Raw genomic sequence first — 27,810 nt, 5'->3', positions numbered from 1 at the left:
TGCATGCACAAGCAACCATGCACTATCTCTTTTACACATGTTCCTGCCATGGTTTATCTGTGCAGGTCAGAGAACAATTTGAGGGAGTCAGTTCTCTTCTTCTGTCAGATGCATCCTTGGGATTGAATTTTTGTTATCAGGCTTGGTTGCAGCATCTTTATCCACTAACCCATCTCACTGGCCCCATATATTTATTTAAATAGTGATCTGTAGATTTAAAACATTCAAGTTTAATGGCCAATTTCTACCTTAAAATTATATGCTTTATTGAATAACATTTAAGATGAAGTATATAGTGATAGTTTTCCACCTCATTTTTGCAGTTACTGTAAAGATACTTTTTTACTTTTACATGTGATGTTCATCCTTACTACTTTCCTTTAGGCAGTCAATCCACTTACAAGGAAAGAATAAAACTGCGTTTTAAATTCAGTCATATACATACATACATACATACATACATACATACATACATACAAGGGCATGTGTGTGTGTGTGTGTTTCTTGGTACTCACTATGTAGACCACATTGGCCTTGAGATCACCTGCCTCTACTTCTCCACTGCTGGGATTAAAGGTGTGAACTACCATCACTGCCTAGAAAACTTCTATATATAGAACACCTTTGGTTTAGATTGGGATTTACTGGCATTGATTTTTTTGTTCTTTTATCTCATTCTAAGTTTCTGGTAAAGTACATCTGTAAGCAGATAATTCCCTCTGCTTCGAATTTTGAAGATGTGCTTATTCCTCCTGTATATATTCTCAAATTTCACACACTTAGTCTTTTTTGAAACCTCTATTGCTCTCTATTGCAGTCTATACATAAATACTTAAGTAATAGTTATGGTCAAAATAATTATTCTGAAACGTGGTTTCCTCTGGTAGAACATATTTTAAATTTAAATATATGTAAAATTTCTCATTAAGTCAGAACACAACTCACAATTTGAGCAGAAGCATTCACGTTTAAACTCAAGACAGCAGTAAAATAAAGGTTTAGTATTAAAGTCCCTGTTGGATACAACTATTTCACTTAAGTAGATACATTGTAACTTGTTTTAATAGAAAATAATATACATTTTCTTTTGTGATGTCTTGACCAGAATTAATTAGTGAAATCCAAGATAAATATGTTGTGACATAAACCAAACTCTATTAAACCATTTGTTAGAGATTTGGATAGAGATGTAGCTACAACCCAAGAATAATGGGAGAAACAAGCTCACCATGAATCAGGAAGCTCTTTTGAAATAATTCTTTTTAAAAAATTACTGATTTATGTGCATAGGTGTCTGTGTTTTTGTATGCCACACAGATGCTAGTGCCTGTAGAAGCCAGAAGAGGGAGCCACATCTCCTGATCTTGTAGTTGTGAGCATTAGATATGGGGTCTGGGAACTGAACTCCAGTTTTCTGGAAGATAAATAGGTGCTCTTAACCACTGAGCTATCTTTCCAGCACCCAAAAGCCATTGTAACTACTTCATTGAAACCAGTGTTTACTTTTTTACTGCTTTCTACTAGATAAACAGTTCTAATTGGATAATACTAGAAAGTGAGAGGAAATTAAAGGGGAATGGTTTGCTTTTTATTAACTGCATATTATAATGGTCACTTATGTATACTATCATATCCTCTGTGAATAGTGGTATTTTGACTTCTTCCTTTCCTATCTGGATCCCCTTGATATCCTTTTGTTGTCTTATTGCTCTAGCTAGAACTTCAAATGCTGTATTGAAGAGATATGGAGAGAGAGAGAGAGGGCAGCCTTGTCTAGTCCCATATTTAAGTGGAATTGTTTTAAGTTTCTTTCCATTTACTTTGATGTTGGCTATTGGCTTGCTGTATATTGCCTTTATTTTATTTAAGTATATGCCTTGTTTCCTTGATCTCGCCAAGACTTTAAATATGAATGGGTGTTGGATTTTGTCAGGTGCTTTTTTTTTGGCATTTAAGGAGAGATCATATGTTTTCTTTTCCTTCAGTTTGTTTATATGATGGATTACACTGACCAATATCCATATATTGTACTATCCCTGCATGCCTGGGATGAAGTCTACTTGGTCACGGTGAATGATATTTTTGATGTGGGTTCAGTTTGCAAGTATTTTACTGAGTAATTTTGCATCAAATTTCATAAGAGAAATTGGTCTGAAATTCTCTTTCTCTGTTGGGTCTTTGTGGTTTATGTATCAAGGTGACTGTGGCCCCATAGAATGATTTTGGCAATGTTCATTCCATTTTTATTTTGTGGAGTGGTTAAAAAAAGTGTTAGTATTAGCTCTTCTTTGCAAGTCTGGTAGAATTATGTGCTTAAACCATCTGTCTCTGGTTTTGGTTGGGAGACTTTTGATAACTACTTTTATTTCTACAGGACTCTTTTTTTCTAATACAAGTTTTCTCTGTGTAGCTTTGGCTGTCCTGGACTTGCTTTGTAGACCAGGTTGACCTCAAATTCAGACATCTACCTGCCTCTGCCTCTCAAGTGTTGGGATTAAAGGTATGTGCCACCATGCTAGGTGAGATTTAGTACTATTTAATTTGTTTATATGATCTTGATTCAACTTTGGAAAGTGGGATCTATCAAGGAAATTGTCTATTTCACTTAGCTTTTCAAATTTTGTGGCATGTAGGCTTTTGAAGTAACACTTAATAGTTCTTTGAATTTCTTCAGTGTCTGTTGTTATGTTTCCCTTTTCATTTATGATTTTGTTGATTTGGATAGTGTCTCTCTTCCTTTTAGTTAGTATGGCTAAGGGTTTGTCTATCTTGTTGATTTTCTCAAAGAACCAGCTCATGGTTTTTTTGATTCTTTGAATTGTTTTCTTTGTTTCTGGGTACAGTAGTCTAGATTGGCTTCTGTGGCTTCTGAGAGTTTGCAAGACCCTCTGGCTTTTATGGTCTTTGCTGAAAAGTCAGGTGTGATTGTGATAAGTTTGCCATTGTATATTACTTAACTTTTTTCTCTTGACACTTTTAATATTTTTCTTTATTGTATACATTTTGCATTTTGATTATTATGTGGTGGAGGGTTTTCTTTTCTTGTCTACCCTATTTGGTGTTCTGTAGGCCTTTTATATGTTTACAGGCATCTCTTTCTTACATTGGGGACATCTTCTTCTATGATTTTGCTGAAAATATTTTATGGGTCTTGGAGCTGGGCATCTTCTCTTTTCTCATTTCTAATATTCTTAGGTTTCACCTCTTCATGATGTCTTTGATTTCTTGGATGTTTTATGTCAGGACTTTATTCTTTGATGGTTGCACCAAATTCTTCTACTGTATCATCAATGCCTGAGATTCTTTTCTTCATCTCTTATATTTTTTTGGAGATGCTTACCTCTGTAGTTCCTATTTTCCTCTCTGGGTTCTCTCTTTGCAGGATTTCCTCAATTTGTGCTTTTATTATTTTTCCATTTTTCATATTCAGATCTTGAATCATTTTATTGATTTCCTTCACCTTATTGTTTGCACTTTGCTGAATTTCATTCAGTGATTTATTCATTTCCTCTGTATAGGCCTCTCTAAGGGCCTCAATTTGTTTGACTGTATCTTCTTGTGTTTCTTTATGTATTATTTTGCTTCCTCAAATTTCATCTTCATAAGGTGAGATTTGAGGTCATTTTCTGCTGTTTCAGTTGTGTTAGAGTGTCCAGAGATGATTGCTTTGGGTTAACTGGGTTCTCTAGATGCCATATTATTTTGGCTTTTGTTGTCTGTGTTTTTTACATTGGCCTTAAGTCATCTGGCTATCTCTGGTACTGGGTGGTTGTTTCTGGTGTCCTCCACTGGAAGTTGGTCAGTTTGTAGGTGAGTGGCTATAGGTTGAAACCTCTCACCTGTGGAGACCAGGGAATGCTTAAGTGGATTAGCCAGGTGACCTGAGGCCAGATCTATCTCTTTTCCATGCTGTGGTGTCCCCTCTAGGCAGGGAGACTCAGAAACTGTTGTTTTGTGGCCCACAGTTCAATCTTAGACACAGCGAACAAGTGCTGAGTGCATGCAGGCGTGTGGCTAGGCTTTGGAGATGGTGCCCACACTTCAGTAGACCTGGTAATTTTCTGTGTATTGGTAGGTGACCCAAGGTCAGATCCTCTTGTGTTCCAGAGTGTAGAGTCTTCTCTGGCCTGGAACACCAAAACACTGGTGCTTTGTGGCCCATAGTTCAGTCTGATATACAGTACATGGTTGCTGAGGACAGGCAGGAGAGCAGCTAGACTTTTGAGGCTGAGCACCTGACTTCAGGGATGCAGGGAATTTTCTGTGGATTAGCTGGGTGGCTTGAGGTTACACCCACCTGTGTTCCACACTCTGTGGTCTACTCTCACCTGGAACATACTAGCACTGATGATTTGGGGCTCTCAGTTTGGTCCTTTGGTCATTGTGCAGTCACTGATGTCCTGCTCATCAGACACAGTGAGTATGTGATCGGCATTGCCATCTTGGATCCTGACTCCTCTTTTTGTAATTTATTTTTTTCTCCTTTATTAATTTATTCTTGTTACATCTCAATGGTTATCCCATCCCTTGTATCCTCCCATTCTTCCCTCCCTCCCATTTTCCCCTTATTCCCCTTCCCTATAACTGTTCCTGAGGGGGATTACCTCCCCTTGTATATGTTCATAGGGTATCAAGTCTCTTCTTGGTAACCTGCTGTCCTTCCTCTGAGTGCCACCAGGTCTCCCCCTCCAGGGGACATGGTCAAAGGTGAGGCACCAGAGTATGTGAGAAAGTAATATCCCACTCTCCACTCTACTGTGGAGAGTTTTCTGTCCATTGGCTAGATCTGGGTATGGGTTTAAGGTTTACCGCCTGTATTGTCCTTGGCTGGTGCCTTAGTTTGAGCGGGACCCCTGGGCCCAAATCTGCCTATCATAATGTTCTACTTTTAGGCTTCTAGGACCCTCTGGATCCTTCTACTTTGCCATTCTCCCATGATTCTCTCATCTAGAGTCCCACTAGAATGTCCTCCCCTTTGTCTCAGTTTCCTGGTAAGTGAAGGCTTTTGTGTGACATGCCCCTTGGGCTAATATGCAGATATAAGTGAGTATATACCATTTGAGTCTTTCTGCTTCTGGGTTAACTCACTCATTATGATCATTTCTAGCTCAATCCATTTATCCACAAATTTCGGGAATTCCTTGTTTTTAATAGCTGAATAGTATTCCATAGTGTATATGTACCACAGTTTCTTTATCCATTCTTCTATTGATGGACACTTAGGCTGTTTCCATGTTCTGGCTATTAGGAATAAGGCTGCTATGAACATGGTTGAGCAAATTTTCTTGTTGTGTGCTGGAGCATCTTCTGGGTATATTCCAGGGAGTGGAATAGCTGGGTCTTGAGGAAGCCCTATTCCCACTTTTCTGAGATAGCACCAGATAGATTTCCAAAGTGGTTGTACTAGCTTGCATTCCCACCAGCAATGAAGGAGTGTTCCTCTCTCCCCACATCCTCGCCAGCATGTGGTGTCGTTTGAATTTTTGATCTTAGCCATTCTGATGGGTGTAAGATGGAATCTCAGAGTTGTTTTGATTTGCATTTCCCTGATGATTAAGGAGGTTGAGCATTTCTTTAACTGTTTCTCAGCCATTTGATATTCCTCTGTTGAGAATTCTCTGTTTAGTTCCAAGCCCCATTTCTCAATTGGGTTATTTGGTTTGGTGGTGTTTAATTTCTTGAGTTCTTTATATATTTTGGATATTAGACCTTTGTCAGATGTAGGGTTGGTGAAGATCTTTTCCCAGTCTGTAGGCTGTTGCTTTGTTCTCTTGACAGTGTCTCCTGCCTTACAGAAGCTTCTCAGCCTCATGAGGTCCCATTTATTAATTGTTGACATTAATGTCTGGGCTGTTGGTGTTCTGTTCAGGAAGTTGTCTCCTGTGCTAATATGTCCCAGGCTCTTCCCCACTTTTTCCTCTAATTGACTTAGTGTCTCTGGTTTTATGTTGAGGTCTTTAATCCACTTGGATTTGAGTTTTGTACAAGGTGACAAATATGGGTCCAGTTGCATTTTTTTACACATAGACATCCAGTTAGACCAGCACCATTTGTTGAAGATGCTGTCGTTTTTCCATTGAATGGATTTGGCTTCTTTGTCGAAAATCAAGTGACCATATGTTTGTGGATTCATATCTGGGTCTTCGATTCGATTCCACTGATCAACCAGCCTGTTGCTGTGCCAGTACCATGCTGTTTTAATTACTATTGCTTTATAGTACAGTTTGAGATCAGGTATGGAGACTCCTCCAGAGCACCTTTTATTGTACAAGATTGTTTTAGCTATTCTGGGTTTTTTGTTTTTCCATATGAAGTTCAGAATTGAACTTTCAATGTCTTTAAAAAATTGTGTAGGTATTTTGATAGGGATTGCATTGAATCTGTAGATTGCTTTTGGTAGGATGACTATTTTTATTATGTTAATTCTCCCGATCCATGAGCAAGGAAGATCATTCCATCTTCTCATGTCATCTTCAATCTCTTTCTTTAGAGTTTTGAAATTTTTTTCAAACAAATCCTTCACTTGCTTAGTTAGAGTAACTCCTAAGTATTTTATATTGCTTGTGGCTAATGTGAAGGGTGTAGTTTTCTTAATTTCTTCCTCTGCAAGCTTGTCATTTGTGTATAGGAAGGCTACAGACTTTTTTGAGTTAATTTTGTATCCAGCCAATTTGCTGAAGGTGTTTATCAGCTGTAGGAGTTCTCTGGTGGAATTTTGAGGGTCACTTATGTAGACTGTCATATCATCTGCAAATAGGGATAATTTGACTTCCTCCTTTCCCATTTGAATACACTTGATCTTCTTTTGTTGTCTTATTGCTCTGGCTAGAACTTTGAGTACTATATTGAAGAGATATGGAGAGTGTAGGCAGCCTTGCCTTACTCCTGATTTTAGAGGAATTTCCTTGAGTATCTCACCATTTACTTTGATTTTGGCTATTGGCTTGCTGTACATAGCCTTTATTATGTTGAGGGAAGTGCCTTGTATCCCTGATCTCTCTAAAACTTTAAATGAATGGGTGTTGGATTTTTATCAAATGCTTTTTCTGCATCTAAAGAGATGATCATGTGGTTTTTTATTTTCAGTTTGTTTATATGGTGGATTACATTGATGGATTTCCGTATATTAAACCATCCCTGCATGCCTGGAATGAAGCCTACTTGGTCATGATGAATGATATCTTTGATGTGCTCTTGTATTCGTTTTGCAATTATTTTATTTAGTATTTTTGCATCGATATTCATAAGAGAAATTGGTCTGAAATTCTCTTTCTTTGTTGAGTCTTTGTGAGGCTTAGGTATCAATGAGACTATGGCCTCATAGAATGAATTTGGTAATGTTCCATCCCTTTCTATCTTTTGGAGTAGCTTGAAGAGTATCAGTATTAGCTCGCCCTTGAAGGTCTGGTAGAATTCTGCACTGAAACCATCTGGTCCTGGGCTTTTTTTGGTTGGGAGACCATCAATGATTACTTCAATTTCTGTAGGGGAAATGGGACTATTTAGCTTGTTTATCTGTTCTTCACTCAACTTTGGCAAGTGAAATTGATCAAGAAAATCGTCCATTTCCCTTAGGTTTTCAAATTTTGTGGCATATATGCCTTCAAAGTAGGATCGTATGATTCTTTGTATTTCTTCAGTGTCTGTTGTTATGTCTCCCTTTTCATTTCTGATTTTGTTGATTTCAATACTGTCTCTCTGCCTTTTAGTTAGTTTGGCTAATGGTCTGTCTATCTTGTTGACTTTCTCAAAGAACCAGCTCTTGGTTTTGTTGATTCTTTGGACTGTTTTCTTAGTTTCTAATTTGTTAATTTCACCCCTGAGTTTGATTATTTCCAGACGTCTACTCCTTTTGGGTATTTCTGCTTCTTTTTTTTTCTAGGGCTTCCAGTTGTGTTGTTAAGGTGCTTATGTGCGATGCTTCCAATTTCTTTTTAAAGGCACTTAGTGCTATGAATTTTCCTCTTAGCACTGCTTTCAATGTATCCCACAAATTTGGGTGTGTTGTTCCTCCATTTTCATTGAATTTCAGAAACTCCTTGATTTCTTTCTTTATTTCTTTTTTGACTCAGGTGCCATTTAGCAGAGAGTTGTTTAGTTTCCTCATACATGTAGGCTTTTTGTTATTTCTGTTGTTGTTGAATTGCAGCCTAAGCCCATGATGATCTGATAGGATACAAGGTATTATTTCAATCCTCTTGTATCTGTTGAGGCTTTCTTTGTGAACTACGATGTGATCAATTTTGGAGAAGGTTCCATGGGGTGCAGAGAACAAGGTATATTTTTTCTTGTTTGGGTGAAAGGTTCTATAGATATCTGTTAGATCCATTTGACACATGGCATTGGTTAATGATGTTATTTCTTGGCTTAGTTTCTGTTTCAATGACTTGTCCTTCAGTGAGAGTCTTAATTTTGATGTTGGTTCCAGTCGAGTGTTTGTGTAGTTGTGTTTTTGCCATGGTATAGTTATCTATTTCCTGAGTAGTTTTGGTTGCAGCTTGACCCTTTGGCATGGAGTTTTCCTTCTAGTATCTTCTGTAAAGCTGGATTTGTGGATAGGTACTGTTTGAATTTGGTTTTGTCATGGAATATTTTGTTTTCTCCATCAATGGTTATTGATAGTTTTGCTGGGTAAAGTAGTCTGGCCTGGCATCTGTGGTCTCTTAGGGTTTGCAGGATCTCTGTCCAGGCCCTTCTGGCTTTGATGGTCTCTGCTGAGAAGTCGGGTGTAATTTTGATAGGTTTGCCATTAAATGTTATTTGGCCCTTTTCCCTTGCAGCTTTTAATATTTTTTCTTTGTTCTGTATGTTTTGTGTTTTGATTATTATGTGACGGGCAGTTTTTCTTTTCTGGTCAATTCTATTTGGTGTTCTGTATGCCTCTTGTATGTTTATAGGCATCTCTTTCTTTAGATTGGGGAAATTTTCTTCTATGATTTTGTTGAGAATAGTTTCTGGGCCTTGGAGTCTGATATCTTCTCTTTCTTCAATGCCTATTATCCTCAGATTTCTTCTTTTCATGGTGTCCTTAATTTCTTGGATGTTTTGTGTCAGGAGTTTTCCAGATTTGGCATTTTCTTTAATGGTTGCTTCAAGATCTGTGATTGTATCTTCTAGACTTGAGATTCGTTCTTCCATCTCTTGGATTCTGTTAGAAAAGCTCAGCACTGTGTCATTTGCCTTCTTCTCTGAGGTCTAATGTTCTCGTTTTTCTTCTGTCTGTGTGTTTATCATTGAATCCATTTTCATCTTCATATCTTGAACAGATTCTTTGATTTCTTTCATCTGGTTGTTTACATTTTCCTGAAAAATTTCCAGTTCCACTCTATGTGCTTCTTTTATGTCTCGCACCTGCTTGGCTGCGTCTTCCTGCATCTGATTTCGAATTTTATTTTTTTCCTCCATTTTCATCCTCATTACCAAGGATTTGAGGTCATTTTCTTGTGTTTCCGTTGTATTTGAGTTCTCTGGGTTGTTTTCTTTGGGATAGCTGGGAACTGGAGATGCCATGTTGTTTTGGGGTCTTTTGCGTATGCTTTTACGCTGTCCTTTAGACATCTTGCCATCTCTGTTTTTGTTGGGTAACTTCCAGAGTTGGGTGGAGGGAGTCTAATGATAGATTCACTTGTTTTCTCACAATTTCCGAAGGCTGGAAGCCCTGATACTTCACTGGTGTGGATGGCAGGAGGTTAGCCCTGTAGTTTTGGGCTCTCACAGCCAGTGATCCTCAGTTCCCCTTTGCTGTGGGTCCTGCAATTGTTCTGGGTCTCTGAATGAGCGTTGGGTCAGGCCAAGGTATCTACAGCCTTTTGGGTCCCCTGCCAAGTCCAGCCAGGGATACTGGGCCCGAACCAAGCGTCGAGCTCAGCTAGATTCTCAGGGCCTGAACAGTCTGCCACAGCAAGAGAACTGCGACTGCACTGAGCAAGCGCCTAGGGTGGAACTGAGCGCTTTGCCCAGCTTGCGTCATAGCAGGAAAACTGCGTCTGTGCTGAGCTGGTGCCTAGGGTGGAAGTGAGCACTCGACTCAGCCTGTGTCACAGCAGGGGAGCTGTGCCTCGGGCAGAATTGCTTGCTGAGCTGAGCCAGCGTCTCCACGGCACAGCTCACTGAGCAAACCCAGGACTCTGGGGCTGAACTGTCTGCTGAGTCCATTTTGGGTATCAAGGCACCACGTGACCCAAATCCTGTCCAGACTCCCCTCTCCCGCAGCAACTCCCACCGTCCACCACACCAATCGCCTCCACTGGAAGGCTCTGAGCTGAAAACCTCAGCCACTGCTACTGGTGCTGCTGGAGCCGCTGGTGACACTGCTGTCTCTGCCGCCGCTGCTGCTCTGATCCGAGAAAGTCCATGCTCCTCCCATGTGCAGGGGCAAGCAGGTCCTCAGCGCCATGGTCCCTCTGAACCGTGGAGCACTTCTGCTGCTGTGGTGTGGGGATCTTGGTGTTCCTGGCTCAGAAATCTGTGCAATTTCCTGAATTGTTCACTGGAGCTTTCAAACACGGTCCACACTGCTCCCCGCCATCTTGGATCTCCCCAGGTGTTGGTTTTTCAAAGGTACCAACTGACCTACATTTAAAATGGCTGACTGACAAGCCTGTATGCATGGATCAATGGCATATGAAAAAAAAGTTACAGGTATTAGAACATCTGGTACAGGAGCAACTAGATGCTCTCAACACATTGAGGAATCTACAGCCCATGGAATTCCCCTGTGTTTGTTATAGAAGTGAAATAAAGAAAATGGAGGATGTTAAAAGATTTAAGAGCCATAAATAAGATGATTCAGCTAATGAATCATTAGTATCCTGGGATCTTTACAGCCTGGAATCCTGTTGCCCTCCTTATTACCTAAGTCATGATCTTTGACAGTAATTGATATAAAAGATTGTTTTTTACAATCCCTTTGCATGAGCATGAGAGAGAAAAGTTTGCTTTCTCAGTACCAACTTAAAATAATAGTGGTTCAATAAGGAGATACCATTGGAAAATTTTACCATAAGAAATATTAAACAGTCCTACCTAGTGCCAATATTTTGTACAACAGCCATTAGAAGTAATTCAAAAGCAGTTCCCTCAATCTAAAATTTACCATTATTTAGATAGTATCTGAGTGGCTGATTCAGATGCAGATACCTTAGGAAAAATGTTTGATGAAATAAAGAGAATTTTGTCTTGCTAGGGATTACAAATTGCTCCTAAAAAAGTACAAAGAGGAGAGTCCATCAATTATCTAGGATATAAGAGGTTTATGGAAAATTTTACCAAAGAAGGTACAAAGCAGTAGAGGTCAATTGCAAACTCTTAATAATTTTCAAATTGTTTGGAGATATTAACTAGTTATAGCCCACAATCAGATTAACTACTCAAGAGCTAATTAATTTATTTCACACCATCCAAGGTGAAAAGGAGTTAAATAGTCCAAGAAAATTATCTGCTGAGGCTGAAAGAGAATTGGCTCTGACAGGAAAGAAATTACAAGATGCACATGTAGCTTACTTGGACCTAAAGCTATATTATATTTAGGTTATTTTGCATTCTACTCAGTATTACATGAGAATTCTTGTGCAAAGAGAAGATACAATATAGAATTAATATTTTTTAGCACATAAACATAGTAAAAGATTAGAAACCTATATAGAAAAGATTTCTGATATGATTCTGAAAGGAAAAAAATGAGACTTCATCAATTAACAGGAATAGATCCAGCAGTAATTGTGGTACCCTTTACTAATATTGAAATTGATCCATTAAGGGCAGAAAATGAACATAGGCAAAGAGCTTGCAGTAATTTCTTTTGGGAGAGATTGACAACAAATATCCCAAAAGGAAGAGACCTCAATTTATAAAAAGAACTAAATTGCATTCTCACTGGTATAGTAAAAGGGAAACCAATTTATGGAATGCCTATATTCTATACTGATGCAAATAAACCAGGAAACACAGGTTATAAGTCAGGAAAAAAAGGTAAAGTGGCTCAGTGCCCCTATGAGTCAGTTCAAAAGTCAAAGTTGCATGCTACTCTTATGGTATTATGTGATTTTCATGGATCTCTTAACAGTCACTGGCTTACAATATACAGAAAGAGTTGCTGAACATTGAAACTGCTGAGCTTATTCTGTAGAAGACAAAATGTGGCAGTGCAGGTTGGAATCAGGCTATTCTACTTTTTGTAATGATCTTATTTTTAAAGGGAAGCTAACATGAGAACTATATTAATTCTCAAATAGAGCATAATAATTGCTTTATAGATTTATATTATATTGGTTACCACAACTAATCTAAGGATAAATTAAAGCACTGGAAAGATTTTAGTAGGTTAGTTGCAAATAATGTATTATTTTTTTATAAAAGAAATTTGCATGTCTTTGAGTAGATATGAGCCTCCTAGGACCAACACTTTATGAAAACTAAAGGATGAGTATATTTCAGGAAACAGTGATAACTAGGTCTACAAATGTCCTACCCCAGAGCTAACCTTCCCTTTTTGTGAGACAGAAAACATAACAATAAGTTTGTATATGACATTCATGATAAATTCCTTGTATAATATTTCTGGTAGTATTCTTAATCACTAATAAATGGTTGAATTTTGTCAAATGCTTAATTTTGAATCTATCAAAATAATGACTTTGTTTTAATTTTTTATCCCTATAGCCAGTATATCCCACTTATTGTCTTTAATTATTCCTATTTACATTCTATTGCTATGACCAAAATACTTAACTGAATAGCTTAAAGGAGAAAATATTTATTTTAGCTTATGGTTTCTGAGGATTTTGTGTTTCTGGGCCATTGTAAGGCAGAACATGATTGTGACAGTGTGTGGTGGAGAAACTTCTTTATTTCACCTTTGCTGGGAAGCAGTGGGTGGGACAGGAAGAGTCAGGGATAAGACTCCTGTCATACATTTCTTTCAGGGCCTAAAGTTTCCAGAGATTTCTAAGATAGAGCTGTCACTTTGTGATCATGTGTTCAATGTGTGAATCTGTGAGTAACATTTTAGACCCAAAGCATAACACTCACTCAGTGTCCCCAAAGACTCAGGACCATCCCATAATACAGTGCATTTACTCCACCTTCAGAGTCCCCATGTTCTTACCAGTACTAATATTCTTTTAAAAATTCTGATTTCAAAGTCTTTTCTAAGGCTCAAAGCTACTCTTAGCTGTGACTGTGTAATACAACAAAATAAATAGTCTCATTATGAGATAAATACCAGAATAACCAGGCATGGTAGGACTAGTGAAAGACAAAACACAGAGGAAGATTTTAAATCCTCTATCATTTTAAATCCATATGTAACATCTAGTGTGATATGAGCACCAGACATAGAAGAACAAATACTTGGTCTCAATCTCACAAGCAAAGTAAAACAGTCAAATATATAAACAATAGAGAGCAGAACAGTGTTTTTTTGTGTTTGTAATGAACTAGGAAAAAGATGTGAAGTTATAACTAATTAAGATATTCTATTATGATTATTTTTAATGTATACATTTATATTATTACATTTGAATAAAATAAACTACATACAGCAGGAAGAACCATGAGACAATCAGGAATTACATAAATGTTATATCCATAGTGATTTGGGTATTTGTATTTGGCAAACTTAAAGTAAACATCTTTCTTATCTTGGATCTAAATGGGTTACTGTTCAGGTCATAATTTGTTTTTGAACCTGCCAACCTGAACTTCTGGTTCACTCAGGTATTTAAGTTTTATTCCTTCTCAAATCTCTGATGGGGTTGAAGACCAGATAGCTTTAGTCTTTCAATTAAGCTTAGTAGATTAGAGGTTAAGATGATTTTAAGATGATTTTAGGTCAACTAATCAACTGTGATTTAACTGTGTAAGATGACTAAGTTTTATAGATGTAATATACAGGTGGCTACTGTTTACATGCTGTCACATGTGTGCCTACTAGATACTTCTCATGAGTACTTACCACAGAAAAGGTCATACTCAAGTGATACATACGCAAATAAACTTGATTGTTGCAATTCAGGATTCATATGTCAAAATACTAACCTACATATCTTAAATAGATGGTTTTAGTTTACTAATTACACTTCAACAAAGCTGAAAGGAAAATCAAATTGGTTTTGTGCAATGGAAAGTCAGGATTTCCTTTTCTCAGGATTCAAGCTGCTAGACTGCCTCTCATAAAAGCTTTCTGCTTCTAGTGCTGACTTGCCCTGGCTTGGCTCCAGTCTACTAATTTGAATTACTCACTGTGAATGAGCTGGCTGCTTATTTAGTTCTGCCCTTCTCTCTTGTCACACAGCAACTTTGGCTTCTATGGTAGCATTTCTGAGCATACAGAGGGAGCAAGGAGTTGCTGACAATTTGCATTGATTAAATCACATTTGGGTGAGTAATCTAACACTTTGCTTATGTTGTGCTGGTGGCTTGTCATAGGGTCTAGTCTGTAATTTTTTTTTGTAAAATTTTTATAATCCTAATTTTCCTACTACATTGGCTCCTATTGTGTATTGTTCAACAAGAGAAGTTTGCTAATGGCCAATTTAGAGGAAAGTTCACAAAGGTCAATACTTTGGATTTCATAGTTAGTTCCGAGGCAAATGGATGCTGATAAAAGTAGTTTTAGAACACATGTTGCCTTATCTTCTTTAGGTTGTTACAGCACTATTGAAAACAGAACACTCAGATACTTGATTCTCTTCAGGACAATTATTTATTCTTATTTCCTGAAATAGATTTCCTCAGGTTTAATATGCCTTCTTGTTAGAAACCTAAGATGCTAGATGCCAGTGGTGGACCAATCTGATGATTACAAGGTCATGCTTGGCAATACAGAATGGCTATGCCTCATGGAAATAAATAAATAAATGCTAAATCTTTGGTGAAATATATATTTATGGATAATAAATATCCTTAGCATTTAAGAATTATATATGCACTATGTCAACTTCCTTAAAAGCCTACTTAGATTTTAGGATTAATTTTAATATATAGGTAAAAATTCACAGTAAATTAATGAACAGCAATTTGTTGATCTATGAACATGTTGCAGGTTTGCATTCATATCATCTTTAACTTCTTTTAGCAATATTTTATAGTTTTCATTGTGTAAATCCTATTCTCATTTTATTAGACTTTTTCTATATTTTAAATTTTGATGTTATATTTATAAATAATATTTTGATCTAATATTTAACAATTATATTTAATTTTTAATGTTCTAAATAAGTATAGTACATAATACTAAATTCGTAAGTGTGTGTATGTGTATGTGTGTGTGTGTGTGTGTGTGTGTGTGTGTGTGTGTGTTTGAGTGTGGTCAGAGACCAACATAAGATATCTATTTAGATAATTTTCCACTTTACATTGGGGACAGGGTTTTTCATTGAACTTCAAGTTCCCTTGTTTGGCTAGACTGGCTGGCCAGAAAGCCTCTGGGATCCTCCCAATTCCACTCCCACACCAAACACTGGCATTACAGGTTTGTGAACCCACACTCTGCCTTTCATTTGCATTGTAGGCATGTGCACAGACTCTGTTGTGAAGCTTCCTCTATTACATTATTGCAGCCTACACATGACTGTCAACATTTTTGTTCTCATTTCTGTTTATAATAGCTTTCTCCTCCTCCCATGATTTTATCAGAAGTAAAAACAGCCATGGGACTTTCCTCATTAAAAATAAGTCCTCACTTTCTGAATATAGTTCATTAGTTTTTTGTGTCTTTAGTTTTTTCATGGGTATTGCCAGTCCACACTTCTCTGATTTACCACATTCTAAGTTTTAGTATGGGAGCAACTGTTTCTCAGAATTTGGACTTTGAAATAACATCCAGACACTCATCACTGCTTCAAGTATCAATGCAAAACCATCTCATCTCAGAGAATAAGAGATAATTAATTTTATAGCAAATTTAAATGATCAGGACCCAAGAATACAAATTTAGGTAAAATGCTGGCAACAGTTTTATGAGAAAACATGACAAAGAAAATCATATGTCAAGATACTTTAAAAATACTAATGGTGGAAGGGGCATCCAAGATGGTGGTGCTGATCACACATAGTGTCTGATAAGCAGGATGGAGCCTATGGACCAGGCTGAGAGCTACAAATCGCAAGACTTGGAGTGCCCTAGGTGAGAGGGGTCCACACAGTGCAGAGCACATGGGCCTTGGGCCCATGAAGGATGGATGCCCAGTCCCCCAGAAACTGGCTGCATACTCGGTGAGGAGCTGAATCTGTGCTGTATATCTCAGATTCTGTAGCTGGGATGGTACTGTGGGCAGTGAAGCGCCAACATCTGGAATTGCTAGCCCAAGGGAGAACCAAGGAGATGGGTGGATGGGGCCTCAGAGCACTCCACCAGTCTACAGATAGCCTCATGGTCCTGTGGCCCTGGACAGGGTCTCCAAAGCCTAGTGCAGCCTATTGGGATGCACCTACACTCTCTCTGACTGAACTGTGGGTTACAGAGCCAGTATTAGTGTCTGCTGGCCTAGGGGGTAGCTCAGAGTGTGGATCTGGGGTACATCTGACTTCAGATATTCCCATCAGTCCATGGAGGGACCCAGGGCCCACACAGCTGAGGATACATTCTCTGGCTACAGCATAGCACCATACTCTCTGGCCAACTAAACCAAGGCCTCAGGGGCCCAGTGCCTGAAGGCAGGGTCTCCAAAGCTCAGCCAAAGGCAGGCTAACAGGCTTTACCTACACTCTCTCAGACTGAACCTTGGGCTGCAGAGTACCAGTGCCAGTCTCTGCTGGCACAGTGAGGAGCCCAGGGTGTGGTGTAAATCCCTCGCAGCTGAAACCAGATCACCTGCCAGGTCCAGGGAAGGGTTACGTGGTCCCCACAGGTAAGGGGCCTTGACCTATAGACACTCACCAATGAACTGCTCTCAGCAGCCAGTGAAGGACACCAGAAACTACCTCCTAACATTATAAACAACAAGATGACTAAAGAGCAGCATAAAAAACACAAACAAGGAAAGCCAAAATAATATAGCAACTCCAGAACCCAGTTATCACAAAAAATCAACTCTGGAAACTCAAACACAACTGAAGCACAAGAAAGTGACCTCAAATATTTAATAATGAAGATGATAATGGAGGAAATGAATAAAATCTGTAAACAAATACAGGAAGATGCAACCAAAGAGATTGAGGACCTTAGCAAGGCCATGACAAAAGCCTATAGAGAGAAAATGAAGAAATCATAGGAAGAAACTGAGGAAATGCAAATAATCAGATGAAGGATTTGTAAAACACTTTATGATGTGAAGATGAAAATGGAGACAATGATAAAAGCACAAACAGAAGAAAGCTGGAAATGAGAGAACTTAGAGAAGAAAACAGGAACTGCAGAGGTAAGCATAGCTAACAGAATTCAAGAGATAGAGGAAAGAATCTCAAATATAGAAGATACAGTAGAAGAATTTGGTGCAACCATCAAAGAAAATGTTAAATTTCAAAAATTCATTACACATAACATCTAGGAAATCAAAGACACGATGAAAAGATGAACCCTAAAGATAATAGGAATTGAGGAAAGAAAGACACCCAGCTCCAAGGCCCAGAAAACATTTTCAACAAAATCATAGAAGACTTTTTCCCAATTTAAAGAGATGCATATAAACATACAAGAAGCCTACAGAACACCAAATAGAATAGACCAGAGAATAAAATCTTTCTGCCACAGAATAATTAAGACACAGAACAAGGAAAAATATTAAAAGTGGCAAGGGCAAAAGGACAAGCAACATATAATGGCAAACGTGTCAGAATCACAATGGACCCCTCAGGAGAGTCCATAAAAGCCAGAAAGGCCTGGACAAAGGACTTACAAATCCCAAGAGACCACGGATGCCAGTCCAGACTGCTATACTCAGTGAAACATTCAATAACCATAGATGGAGAAAACAAAATATTCCATCACAAAAACAAATTCAAACAGTACCTAACACAAATCCAGCCCTATGGAAGCTACTAGAAGGAAAACTCCAACCCAAAGTGGCAAACTACAACCAAGATGAGACAAGAAATAGATAACTTCACTGTAGCAAAACATAACTAGACAAACACACAAACACTCTACCACAACCAACATCAAAATCAAGAGACTTAATAGTCACTGATCATTAATATCTCTCAACATCAATGGTCTCAACTCTCCAATAAAAAGACACAGACTAACAGCATGGATGGATGAACAAGACACAATATTCTTTTGCATTCAAGAAACACATCTTAGCCACAATGATAGACATTATCTCAGGGTTAAAGGTTGTAAAAGGTCTTCCAAGCAAATGGACACAAGAAACAAACTGGTGCAGCCATTCTAATATCTAGTAAAATAGACTTTGAACCAAAATTAATCAAAAGAGATGAGGAAGGACATGTCATACTTATCAAAGGAAAATTTAATCCAGATGACATCACAATTTTGAACATTTATGCCCCCAATACAAGGGCACCGACATTTCTAAAAGAAATGTTAATGAAGCTTAAACCACACATCAATACCCCCACATTAATAGTGGGAGACTTCCACACCCCATTTTCAGCAAAGGATAAGTCAATGAAACAGAGGCGAAACCAGGAAATAATGACAATAGCTGAAGTAATGAATCAAATGGATCTAACAGATGTCTACAGAACTTTTCACTCAAACACAAAAGATTATACCTTTTTAGCATCTCATGGAACTTTCTCCAAAATTTACCATATAGTAGATCACAAAGCAAGCCTCAACTGTTACAAGAAGATTGGAATAATACGTTGTATCCTATCAAACCATCATGTACTAAAGCTGGACTTCAACATCAACAGAAATAACAAAAAGCCTACACACATATGGAAACTGAACAACTCTCTACTCAATGACAGCTGGATCAGGGAAGAAATAAAGAAAGAAATTAGGGACTTCCTAAAATTCAATGAAAATGAAGGTACAACATATCCATATTTATGGGATGCATTGAAAGCAGTGCTAAGAGGAAAGTTCAGAGCACTAAGTGCCTTCATCAAGAGATTAGAAACATCTAATATAGGCAACTTAATGACACATCTGGAAGCACTAAGAAAAAAAGAAACAAAAACATCCAAGAGGTGTAGACAGCTGAAAATTATTAAACTCAGGGCTGAAAATTAGAAATAAAGAGAACAATTCAAAGAATCAACAGAACCAAGAGCTGTTTCTTTGAGAAAATCAACAAAATATACAAACACTCAGCCAAACTAATTAAAAGGCAAAGAGACCCTATCCAAATCAACAACATCAGAAATGAAAAGGGAGACATAACAACAGATACTTGTTGTCTCTGTTTTTTAACAATTAAACTTTATTGTACAACCCACTTAGCTTACACAAGAGGGAAAAAAGATTAAAGGGAAAAAAGAATAAACCTTCTGGTATCCGTTCCACAGGATGGGTCCCTAGGTGTCTCTGGTCTGTGCACTGGTCTGGCCTGTTTGTTGATCCGCTTTTCGATCCATGTGTGTTTAAGTCTGGTCTCAACCTGCTGCTCCTCTCTGTCCTCCTGCCTGTCTGTCACATGCAAGGGGTGGTCTCCCTGTCCCATTGAGGGTCAGTTAGAAACACAATAGTCCAGGTGGAGTCCCCAGATCTGCTTTCTGAATTCCAGGACCAGGATGGCTCCACCCAGTCTATGTCAAGGTTAATCCAGGAGTATCCATGGTGTATCCAAGGGCAAAGTCCACCAAGACTGCTTTGTGACCTGCTTGAACTGTGACAAAGCTTACAATCCTTCCCACAGATACTGAAGAAATACAAAGAATCATTAGGTCTTACTTCAAAAGCTTATATGCCACAAAATTTGAAAATCTAAAAGAAATGGACAAATTTATTGATGGATTCCACTTGCAAAAGTTGAATCAAGATCAGATAAACAAATAAATTAGTCCCATTTCTCCTGCAGAAATAGAAACAGTCACCAAAAGTCTCCAAACCAACCAACAACAACAGCAACAACAACAACAACAACAACAACAACAACAACAACACCCAAGGCCAGTTAGTTTTAATGCAGAATTCTACCAGACCTACGAAGAGCTAATACCAATACTCTTCAAACTACTCCACAAAATAGAAAGGCTGGAACATTGCCAAACTCATTCTATGAGGCCACAGTCATCTTGATATCTAAACTTCACAAAGACTCAACAAAAAAGAGAATTTCAGATCAATTTCTTTTATGAACATTGATTCAAAAATACTCAAACCAAATGCAAGAACACATCAAAGATATGATTCACCATGACAAAGTAGGCTTCATCTCAGACATGCAAGGATGGTTCAATATAAGGAAATCCACCAATATATTCAACCATATAAGCAAACTGAATGTAGAGAAAGGGAACCCTCCTTCATTGGTGTTGGGAGTGCAAACTTGTACAACCACTTTGGAAATCAATCTGGTGCTTTCTCAGAAAATTGGGAATAGGGCTACCTCAAGACCCAGCTATTCCACTCCTAGGAATATGCCCAAAAGATGTTCCACCACACAGCAAGGACATTTGCTCAACTATGTTCATAGCAGCCTTATTCATAATAGCCAGAATCTGGAAACAACCTATGTGTCCCTCATCAAAGAACAGATAAAGAAACTGTGGTACATTTACACTATGGAATACTTCTCAGGTATTAAAAACAAGTAAATCTTGAAATTTGCAGGCAAATGTCTGGAACTATAAATGATCATCTTGAGTGAGTTAACCCAGACCCAGAATGATACACATGGTATATACTCACTTATAATTGGACACTAACCCAACAGGGATGTCCTCTGAAAGTCCTCATTTAACAGGAGATTGGGACAGATGCTGGGACTTCCTATTGGGACTCATTATGTAGACCAGGTTGCTTTTGAACTCAACAGAGATCCACCTGCCTCTGCCTCCCCAGTGCTTGGATTAAAAATGTGAGCCACAATGCTTGCCTAGAAAATTTGTATTTCTAGAACTTTTTTCTCTTGATTTAGATTAGGATTTATGGTGTTGTTTTTCATGTTCTGGTATCTTTATTTAAGTTTCTGGTAGAGTACACCTGAAAAAAGAACTTCCTCTGCTTGTAAATTTTGAAGATATGCTCATTCCTCCTGTGTATTTTTCAAATTTCACACCGTTAGTCTTTTGAAAGATCTATTGCTCTCTATTTCAGCCTATACTTAAATACTCAAATAATAGTTACCATCATGATAATTTTTCTGAAGCTAAAGTGGGTTTCCACTGACAGAACACATTTTAAATTTAAATATATGTAGAATTTCTCATTAAGTTAGAACACAACTTACAATTTGAGGAGAAGCATTCACATTTAAACTCAACACAGTAATAAAATAAACATTTAATATTAAAGTAAATCTTTGATTCAAACATTTAATTAAGTAGATACATTGTAGCTTGTTTTAATAGAAAAGAATATATAGTTTTCCCTGTGACATCTTGATGAGAATTAATTACTTAAGTCCAAGATAACTATGTTGTGATGTAAACTAGAAACCACTTGGAGATTTGGGTACAGATATAACCATCATCTGAGAATAATAAGGGAAATGAGCTAATCATGGATCAAGAAGCTTTTTTAAAATAATTATTTTCTTAAAAAATTACTTATTTATGTTCACATATGTCTGTGTTTTTATAAGCCACACTGATTCTAGCACCATCGGAAGCCAGAAAAGGAAGTCAGATTTCCTAAACTGGTGGTTGTGAGCACTAGATATGGGTGCTGGGAACTGAACTCCAGTCTTCTGGAAGATTAGCAAGTGCTGTTAACCTCTGAGCCATCTCTCCAGTCCAGGAGGTCATTGTAGCTACTTCATTGAAACCAGTATTTACCTTTTCCTGAAGACTAAATTTCCTACTAGATAAACAGCTCCATTGGATATTGTTAGATCATGAGAAGAAATTAAAAGGAAATCGGTTACCTTTTATTAACTGCATATGATAATGTCATCTAACCATGCTGGTCAGGTATGGAATGAGTTAATTTTCTTCTTTGAGCTCACTATACAGGCCAGGCTGTTTTAGAACTCACTATGTAGCCCAGAATGGGCTTGTACTTATAGCAGTTCTCCTGCTTCAGTCTTCCAAGTTGTAGGATTGAATGCATGAGCCACCCCACTCAGCTTAAAGTTCAACAACACCCCCATTCTCCTCTGTTTGTATGTTTGAGGTATGTTCCATGATCTGGTTTATACTTCTGGCTTAAAATATAGTCAGCTGAACAAATGTTAGTAATCTTAAATGTATTCATTGTCTCCTTACCCTTTTCTCCCCACAAATTTAATGTTCATTCAATTTTTCTGTTATATTCTTTGATTTTCATCAGTGTTCCAAGAGGAAAAATCAAAATCAAAACAAAACCCCCCTGAAATCAGAATCACTAAGTGTTATCAAGGAAGGAAATAAATAAATTAAAATCTAGCTGCCATCAGCCATACTACGTCAAGAAAAATGGGAAAAGAAACTGAAAATTGCTTTAAAAACTATGCTCAGTTTCTCAAAGCAGCAAAATATGTTCCTGCATGAAGTGGAATAGAAACAGATCTTAAATATTCTGTTTTGAGTGTTATGGAAAGGCAAGTGTGTTTGTCATGGAAATTCTAATCAGCTGCTACAGAGCAGACTAAGAACACATTTGTGAGTTCTGAAGATGATGTATGTATATACTGTAATTCTTTGATTGTGATAGTTGACACTTTAGAGAGAAAGAAAAACAAAATAAAACAAAACAAGAATGAACAGAGAAATACAAGACAAAGGTGAAGGAATATTTTCTTATATCTTAGCAACATTCACACAGAACAAAATTTCAGTGCAGTCACTCTGCTTTGATGAAGCTTTGCTTCACTCCCAACCACCTTGATCTCAACTGCTTGACCAGTGTCCTGAAAGAATACTTAGAAGCCATCTTCTTAAACAAGCCTAATTTAGTGGTGGAGATGCTGCTCTTCATCGTATCTGTTTGGGACGGATTACCAATTGCTGTCTTTAGAGCAAGTCTTAATCTTACTATGTGTATAGCTTTTTCTTTGTTTTCACATTCAGGACTCCATATTGCTATTTAACCAACATTAGCTTTAACACTAGCAACAGCTTCACATACATAAGTCATCCATGTATTTAGCATAAGATTCTCTAATAAAGCCCAGCAAAATATAGCAAAACATCACTTGTTTTTCCTGCTGTTTGTTTCTTATCTTCCCACATAAGCTCCATATGATCCTTAAAAAGTGATTAGGCACAGTCAGGCATTTAACTAGATAGTTGGATATGATCGAACAGTCTCAAAGTCTTCCACAGTATCAAATTTAAAGATCAGTTGAGTTTTTCTTTTTATTGTTTTTAATTTATTTATATATTTATTAATATGGTATGGTATTCTAAATTAGCAACCTCCTGGTTAGATTCTGTCTTTTCCTCTTCAGTAGCTCGGGAATTAGAGATAGGACTAGTTATCTCTCCTCTTATTATTTATTTATTCTTTTTGCTTGTTTTTTGAGACAGGGTTTCTCTATGTAGCCAAGGCTGTCCTGTATACTTCTCTGTAGACCAGGCTGGCCTAAAACTCACAGATACCTTCCTGTCTTGGCATCCCAAGTGCTATGATTTAAAGGTGTTTACCATCAATCCTGGATCCTCCTGTTTGTTTTAATTTTCTTTATTTTTATCTTTATATCCCATCATTTGTGATGACACCCATGAACATGTGTGACATTATACTCAGTTAAATAATCCAGACACAGAACAACAAACAAAATCTTCTTTATATACATAGTGTATAAATGTTTAAGTCATACAGGCAGAATATAGTGTTTATTAGGTCATAGGTTCTTGGGTTGAGGAAAACTGGGCAAAGTAAAGGAATGAAGCTTCAGTTAGACATGATGAGTAAGTTCTGCATAGAATGGTGGCTATCATTAATGATAGAGTATAGAATATTTGGCAATTTCTAAGGCCAATAAATGTTTTTATTACCCCAACAAGGGTAAATGTTTCAGCTGATATGTATCTTAAAAAGCTGGGTATAGAAATCATTTCACAATATCAGGATGCATCAAGAAATTGCATTGAATATCATTATATATATATATATATATATATATATATATATATATATATATATATACCAGTAACACTTCAATAATGAAAAATAAAAATAGGGTGAATAGAGAGATGTCTCAGATGTTAAGAGCCCTTGTGGCTCTTTAGAAGATCCTGCTTCAGTTTCCAGTACTCACTTGGTAGCTCACAACTCTAATTCCAGTTCCAGAAGATCTGGCTCCTTCACACAGACATACATGCAGGCAAAACATCAGTGCATATAAAATAAATATTTCTAAAAATTTAAAGTAAAAGATGATTACATCAATGGAGTTATAGTGAATATTTCCTTTTCCTATTTTATTCATATCTTAATAAATTTGATCACAACCCAATTTCATTAAATGTATCACTATAAAACAATCTAATATGCATATATCATTCACATTTATATTATTGATTTATATGGGTCATATTTATGTATGGCATGAAGTGGTGACTCTGTCTCTCTGATATTCCAACGGTATTATTTAGGCTGACTTTATTCTCAAGTAATTTTCTAGGTTTACTTTATTTGGTTCCACACATGCACAGGGAAATTAGCTTTTCTGTTTCTGACTTGTTTTGCTAAGTATAATGTCCTCCAATTCTATTTGTTTTGCTACAAATGACAGGATTCCATTCTTCTTTATGAATGAGTAATACTTCTCTAAGTGAAGCTAATCTCTTGTAAGCACATCACCAAGTAAAAAACCAGACTGGACTCTGAAAAAAAATCACATCAGGAAGTTGGCAGCAGTCATTAAAGACTTTTCTTTGTAAGGTGAATTTTCTCAAAGATAAGATTTTAGAATGGTCTCTTGTTATTTTTCTCTGTGTCATGGTTCTTACTGCCCGAAATTTGATGCTACATTTACAATTTAATTTTCCAGGTGTGATGGAGACTTCAGCTTCCTGTTTGTCTGGATTCTTCATGGCCTTTCTTCTTTTACAGATCACAATATACACACAAGGTAGAAATACCCTCCCACTTTGATTAAATTTGTTCCTTGAAAATTTCATACACGCTTACAAGGCATTGTGCTTACTCTCCTCCAACTCTGTCTCATTCCTCTTTCACCTTTATCATCTCTCATTCCAACATGTCCCCTTCTCACATTCATGCTTTTTGCTTTGTTTTGTAACCCATTGATTTTTAGCCAGGACTGTCTGTGAGGCCTCAAATTTGGGACTATCTGTTGGGGCATGGAGAACTCACACAACAAAAGACAATGGTTGTCTCTGCCTTAAAATCCACCAGTAGCTAATAGTTTAGCATGGAGGGGGGTAGGGGCTCATGATATGAATGATAATGACAGGCTTAGTCTTTTCAGACCCAGTGCTGCTTACTGCAGCTGATATGGGATCATAGTGTTAGCAATGACTGTCATTATTGAAGATAGCCTTTTGTAGCAGTTTTCCCTATCTCCTGGCTCTTACATTTTTTACGTGTTCTTTTCCTTTATGTTCTTGACCTTTCACTATCACTTGATTTTAACTTATCATTGAGCATCCATGAGTCTCTGCTTTCATCATCCAGTAGCACAGGAAACAAGAACAACAAGAGGCAAATGGTACTTCATGAAATTAAATGGTTTATGTACAGCAAAGGAAACTGTCAATCAAGTGAAGAGGCTACCTTTAATCCTAATACTTGGGGGGCAGTGACAGGAGGGTTTCTGTGAGTTAATGGCCTGCTTGATAAACTTCAGGAGTCCCAGGCCATTCAATGCTATATAATGAGAACTGTTTCAAAAACAAATCAACCACAAGGTGGTTGTGGCACATGCTTTTAATTCTAGCACTCAAGAGGCAGAGGCAGAGGCAGAGGCAGAGGCAGAGGCAGAGGCAGAGGCAGAGGCAGAGGCAGAGGCAGAGGCAGAGGCAGAGGCAGAGGCAGGTGGATCTCTGTGAGTTTAAGGCCAGCCAGGTCTACACATAGATAAACCCTATATTGAAAAACCAAAACCAACCAACCAAAACAAAAACAAAAACCAACTAACCAACCAACCAACCAAACAAAACTCCAAACAAACAAACAAACAAACAAACAAACAAACACCAAACCAAAAAAAAAAAGCAAACCAACCAACAATCAAACAAAAATCCCAAACTATTCCCCCAAACCCTACTAAAACAAAAGAACAAAAAGAACATATTGGTAACATTAATTGCAAAAAAGAGAAGTCATGAATTTGAAAGAGAGCAAGGGGTGCATGAGAAAGGTTGGAGAGAGGAAAGGAAAAAAAGGAAATGACATAATTATATCATAATTATAGAATTATATCATTTTCTCCCCTCCACCTTTCCTAGGAACCCTGCCCCTACTTCCTCTTTAGCTCCCCCAATCTCAAGTTATAGGTTCCTTTTGAAAATTATTATTGTCATACACAAACATATATGTATATACACATGTACAAATATAACCTGTTGAGTCTGTATGTCTTGTTATATGTATATGGTCTCAGAGCTGACCATTCTGCATTGGAAATGAGTAAAGGGTTCCTTCTTCTTGTACTTCTTTGTCTAGTGTGGGATCCTGCAAAAATTTCTCACTTCCATGTTAATATGTCTGTTGATGTTGCCATTGTTTCAGTCTTATTTATGCAGCCATTTATAGGAGAGACTGTCTTAGTGCATTCTGGCTGTGAGAATCTTTCCATACCCCTCTTCTGCTATGTTCCATGAGCTATAGAAGAGAAGCTATAAAGCAGATGTACCTACATGGTTGTGCTCCTTACAATCTTTTTTTTTTTTTTTTTACATTTTTTCTCCTTTATTAATTTATTCTTGTTACATCTCAATGGTTATCCCATCCCTTGTATCCTCCCATTCTTCCCTCCCTCCCAATTTCCCCTTATTCCCCTCCCCTATGACTGTTCCTGAGGGGGATTACCTCTCCCTCTATATGATCATAGGGTATCAAGTCTCTTCTTGGTAACTTGCTGTCCTTCCTCTGAGTGCCACCAGGTCTCCCCGTCCAGAATCTTTTTATCTCTGCATCCACCTATCCATAGTTTCTGGGATGAGTTCCATTTGCCAGAAAGAGATATTTCTTTGATGCTTGGATGGTACCTTCACTTTCATCTGAGGGTATAAAAAAATAATATAATGGATCTATTGTGGAATGCATCCTTCCTATAGCTATGAAATCATGAATTAATCTCTCAAATGAGGCTAATGTAATGCCTGAGATTATATGCATAGAAATATACATATACACACCAAGTATAAAACATACATATACATACATGCATGCATATATACAGAAATGCATGCATACATGTATATATGAAATTACTTAGGTATTATGTATTCTTTACAATAAATTCAAATGTACTACATATATGTTTTATAAGTTGTACTTAAATATGAGTTTTAAATAATTTTATATGAATGTTTTGCTAATCTTTTTATTGTTGTGAAGAATTCCATCATGTGATCACTCAAAACTACTTTACCTGTGTTCTATTACATAGATATACTGAATTATTATGCTGTACCATTACATAATAATGAAATATATGTTAATTATATATATTATAATAAGAATGAAAGACATTATTATTTTAAGCTATTATATACAAATTCAATGCTAGTAATATAAATTATTATATATGAAACTTCATATGTCCATAAATGTATATATGAAATTTTAGTATTGATGTAATAGGTCACATGCCACTCTAAAAAATCCTTTGTAATGTTACA

At 37.2% G+C, this 27,810-nt stretch overlaps 2 protein-coding genes across 9 annotated transcripts in view; both read left to right on the top strand.

Moving 5' to 3' along the window:
* Positions 1-27,810, top strand: part of LOC311598968 (selection and upkeep of intraepithelial T-cells protein 9-like) — a 366,712-nt gene that overhangs the window by 69,512 nt on the left and 269,390 nt on the right. The gene's annotated exons all lie outside the window — the stretch shown is intronic.
* The window catches only part of LOC311599686 (selection and upkeep of intraepithelial T-cells protein 10-like), a gene marked incomplete at both ends in the record, with an annotated part of 45,994 nt that continues 43,181 nt past the window's right edge, over positions 24,998-27,810 (top strand). The window contains one exon of the mRNA XM_084785693.1: positions 24,998-25,073. Within this exon, the coding sequence (XP_084641819.1) occupies positions 24,998-25,073 (76 nt within the window). The remainder of the gene's footprint in view (positions 25,074-27,810) is intronic.

The sequence above is a fragment of the Acomys minous genome (assembly GCF_964271855.1).
Source record: "Acomys minous genome assembly, chromosome: 6".
NCBI classification, from domain to species: Eukaryota; Metazoa; Chordata; class Mammalia; order Rodentia; family Muridae; genus Acomys; species Acomys minous.
Note: the sequence above shows the minus strand (reverse complement) of the source record. Positions and strands in the feature narration are given on the sequence as shown.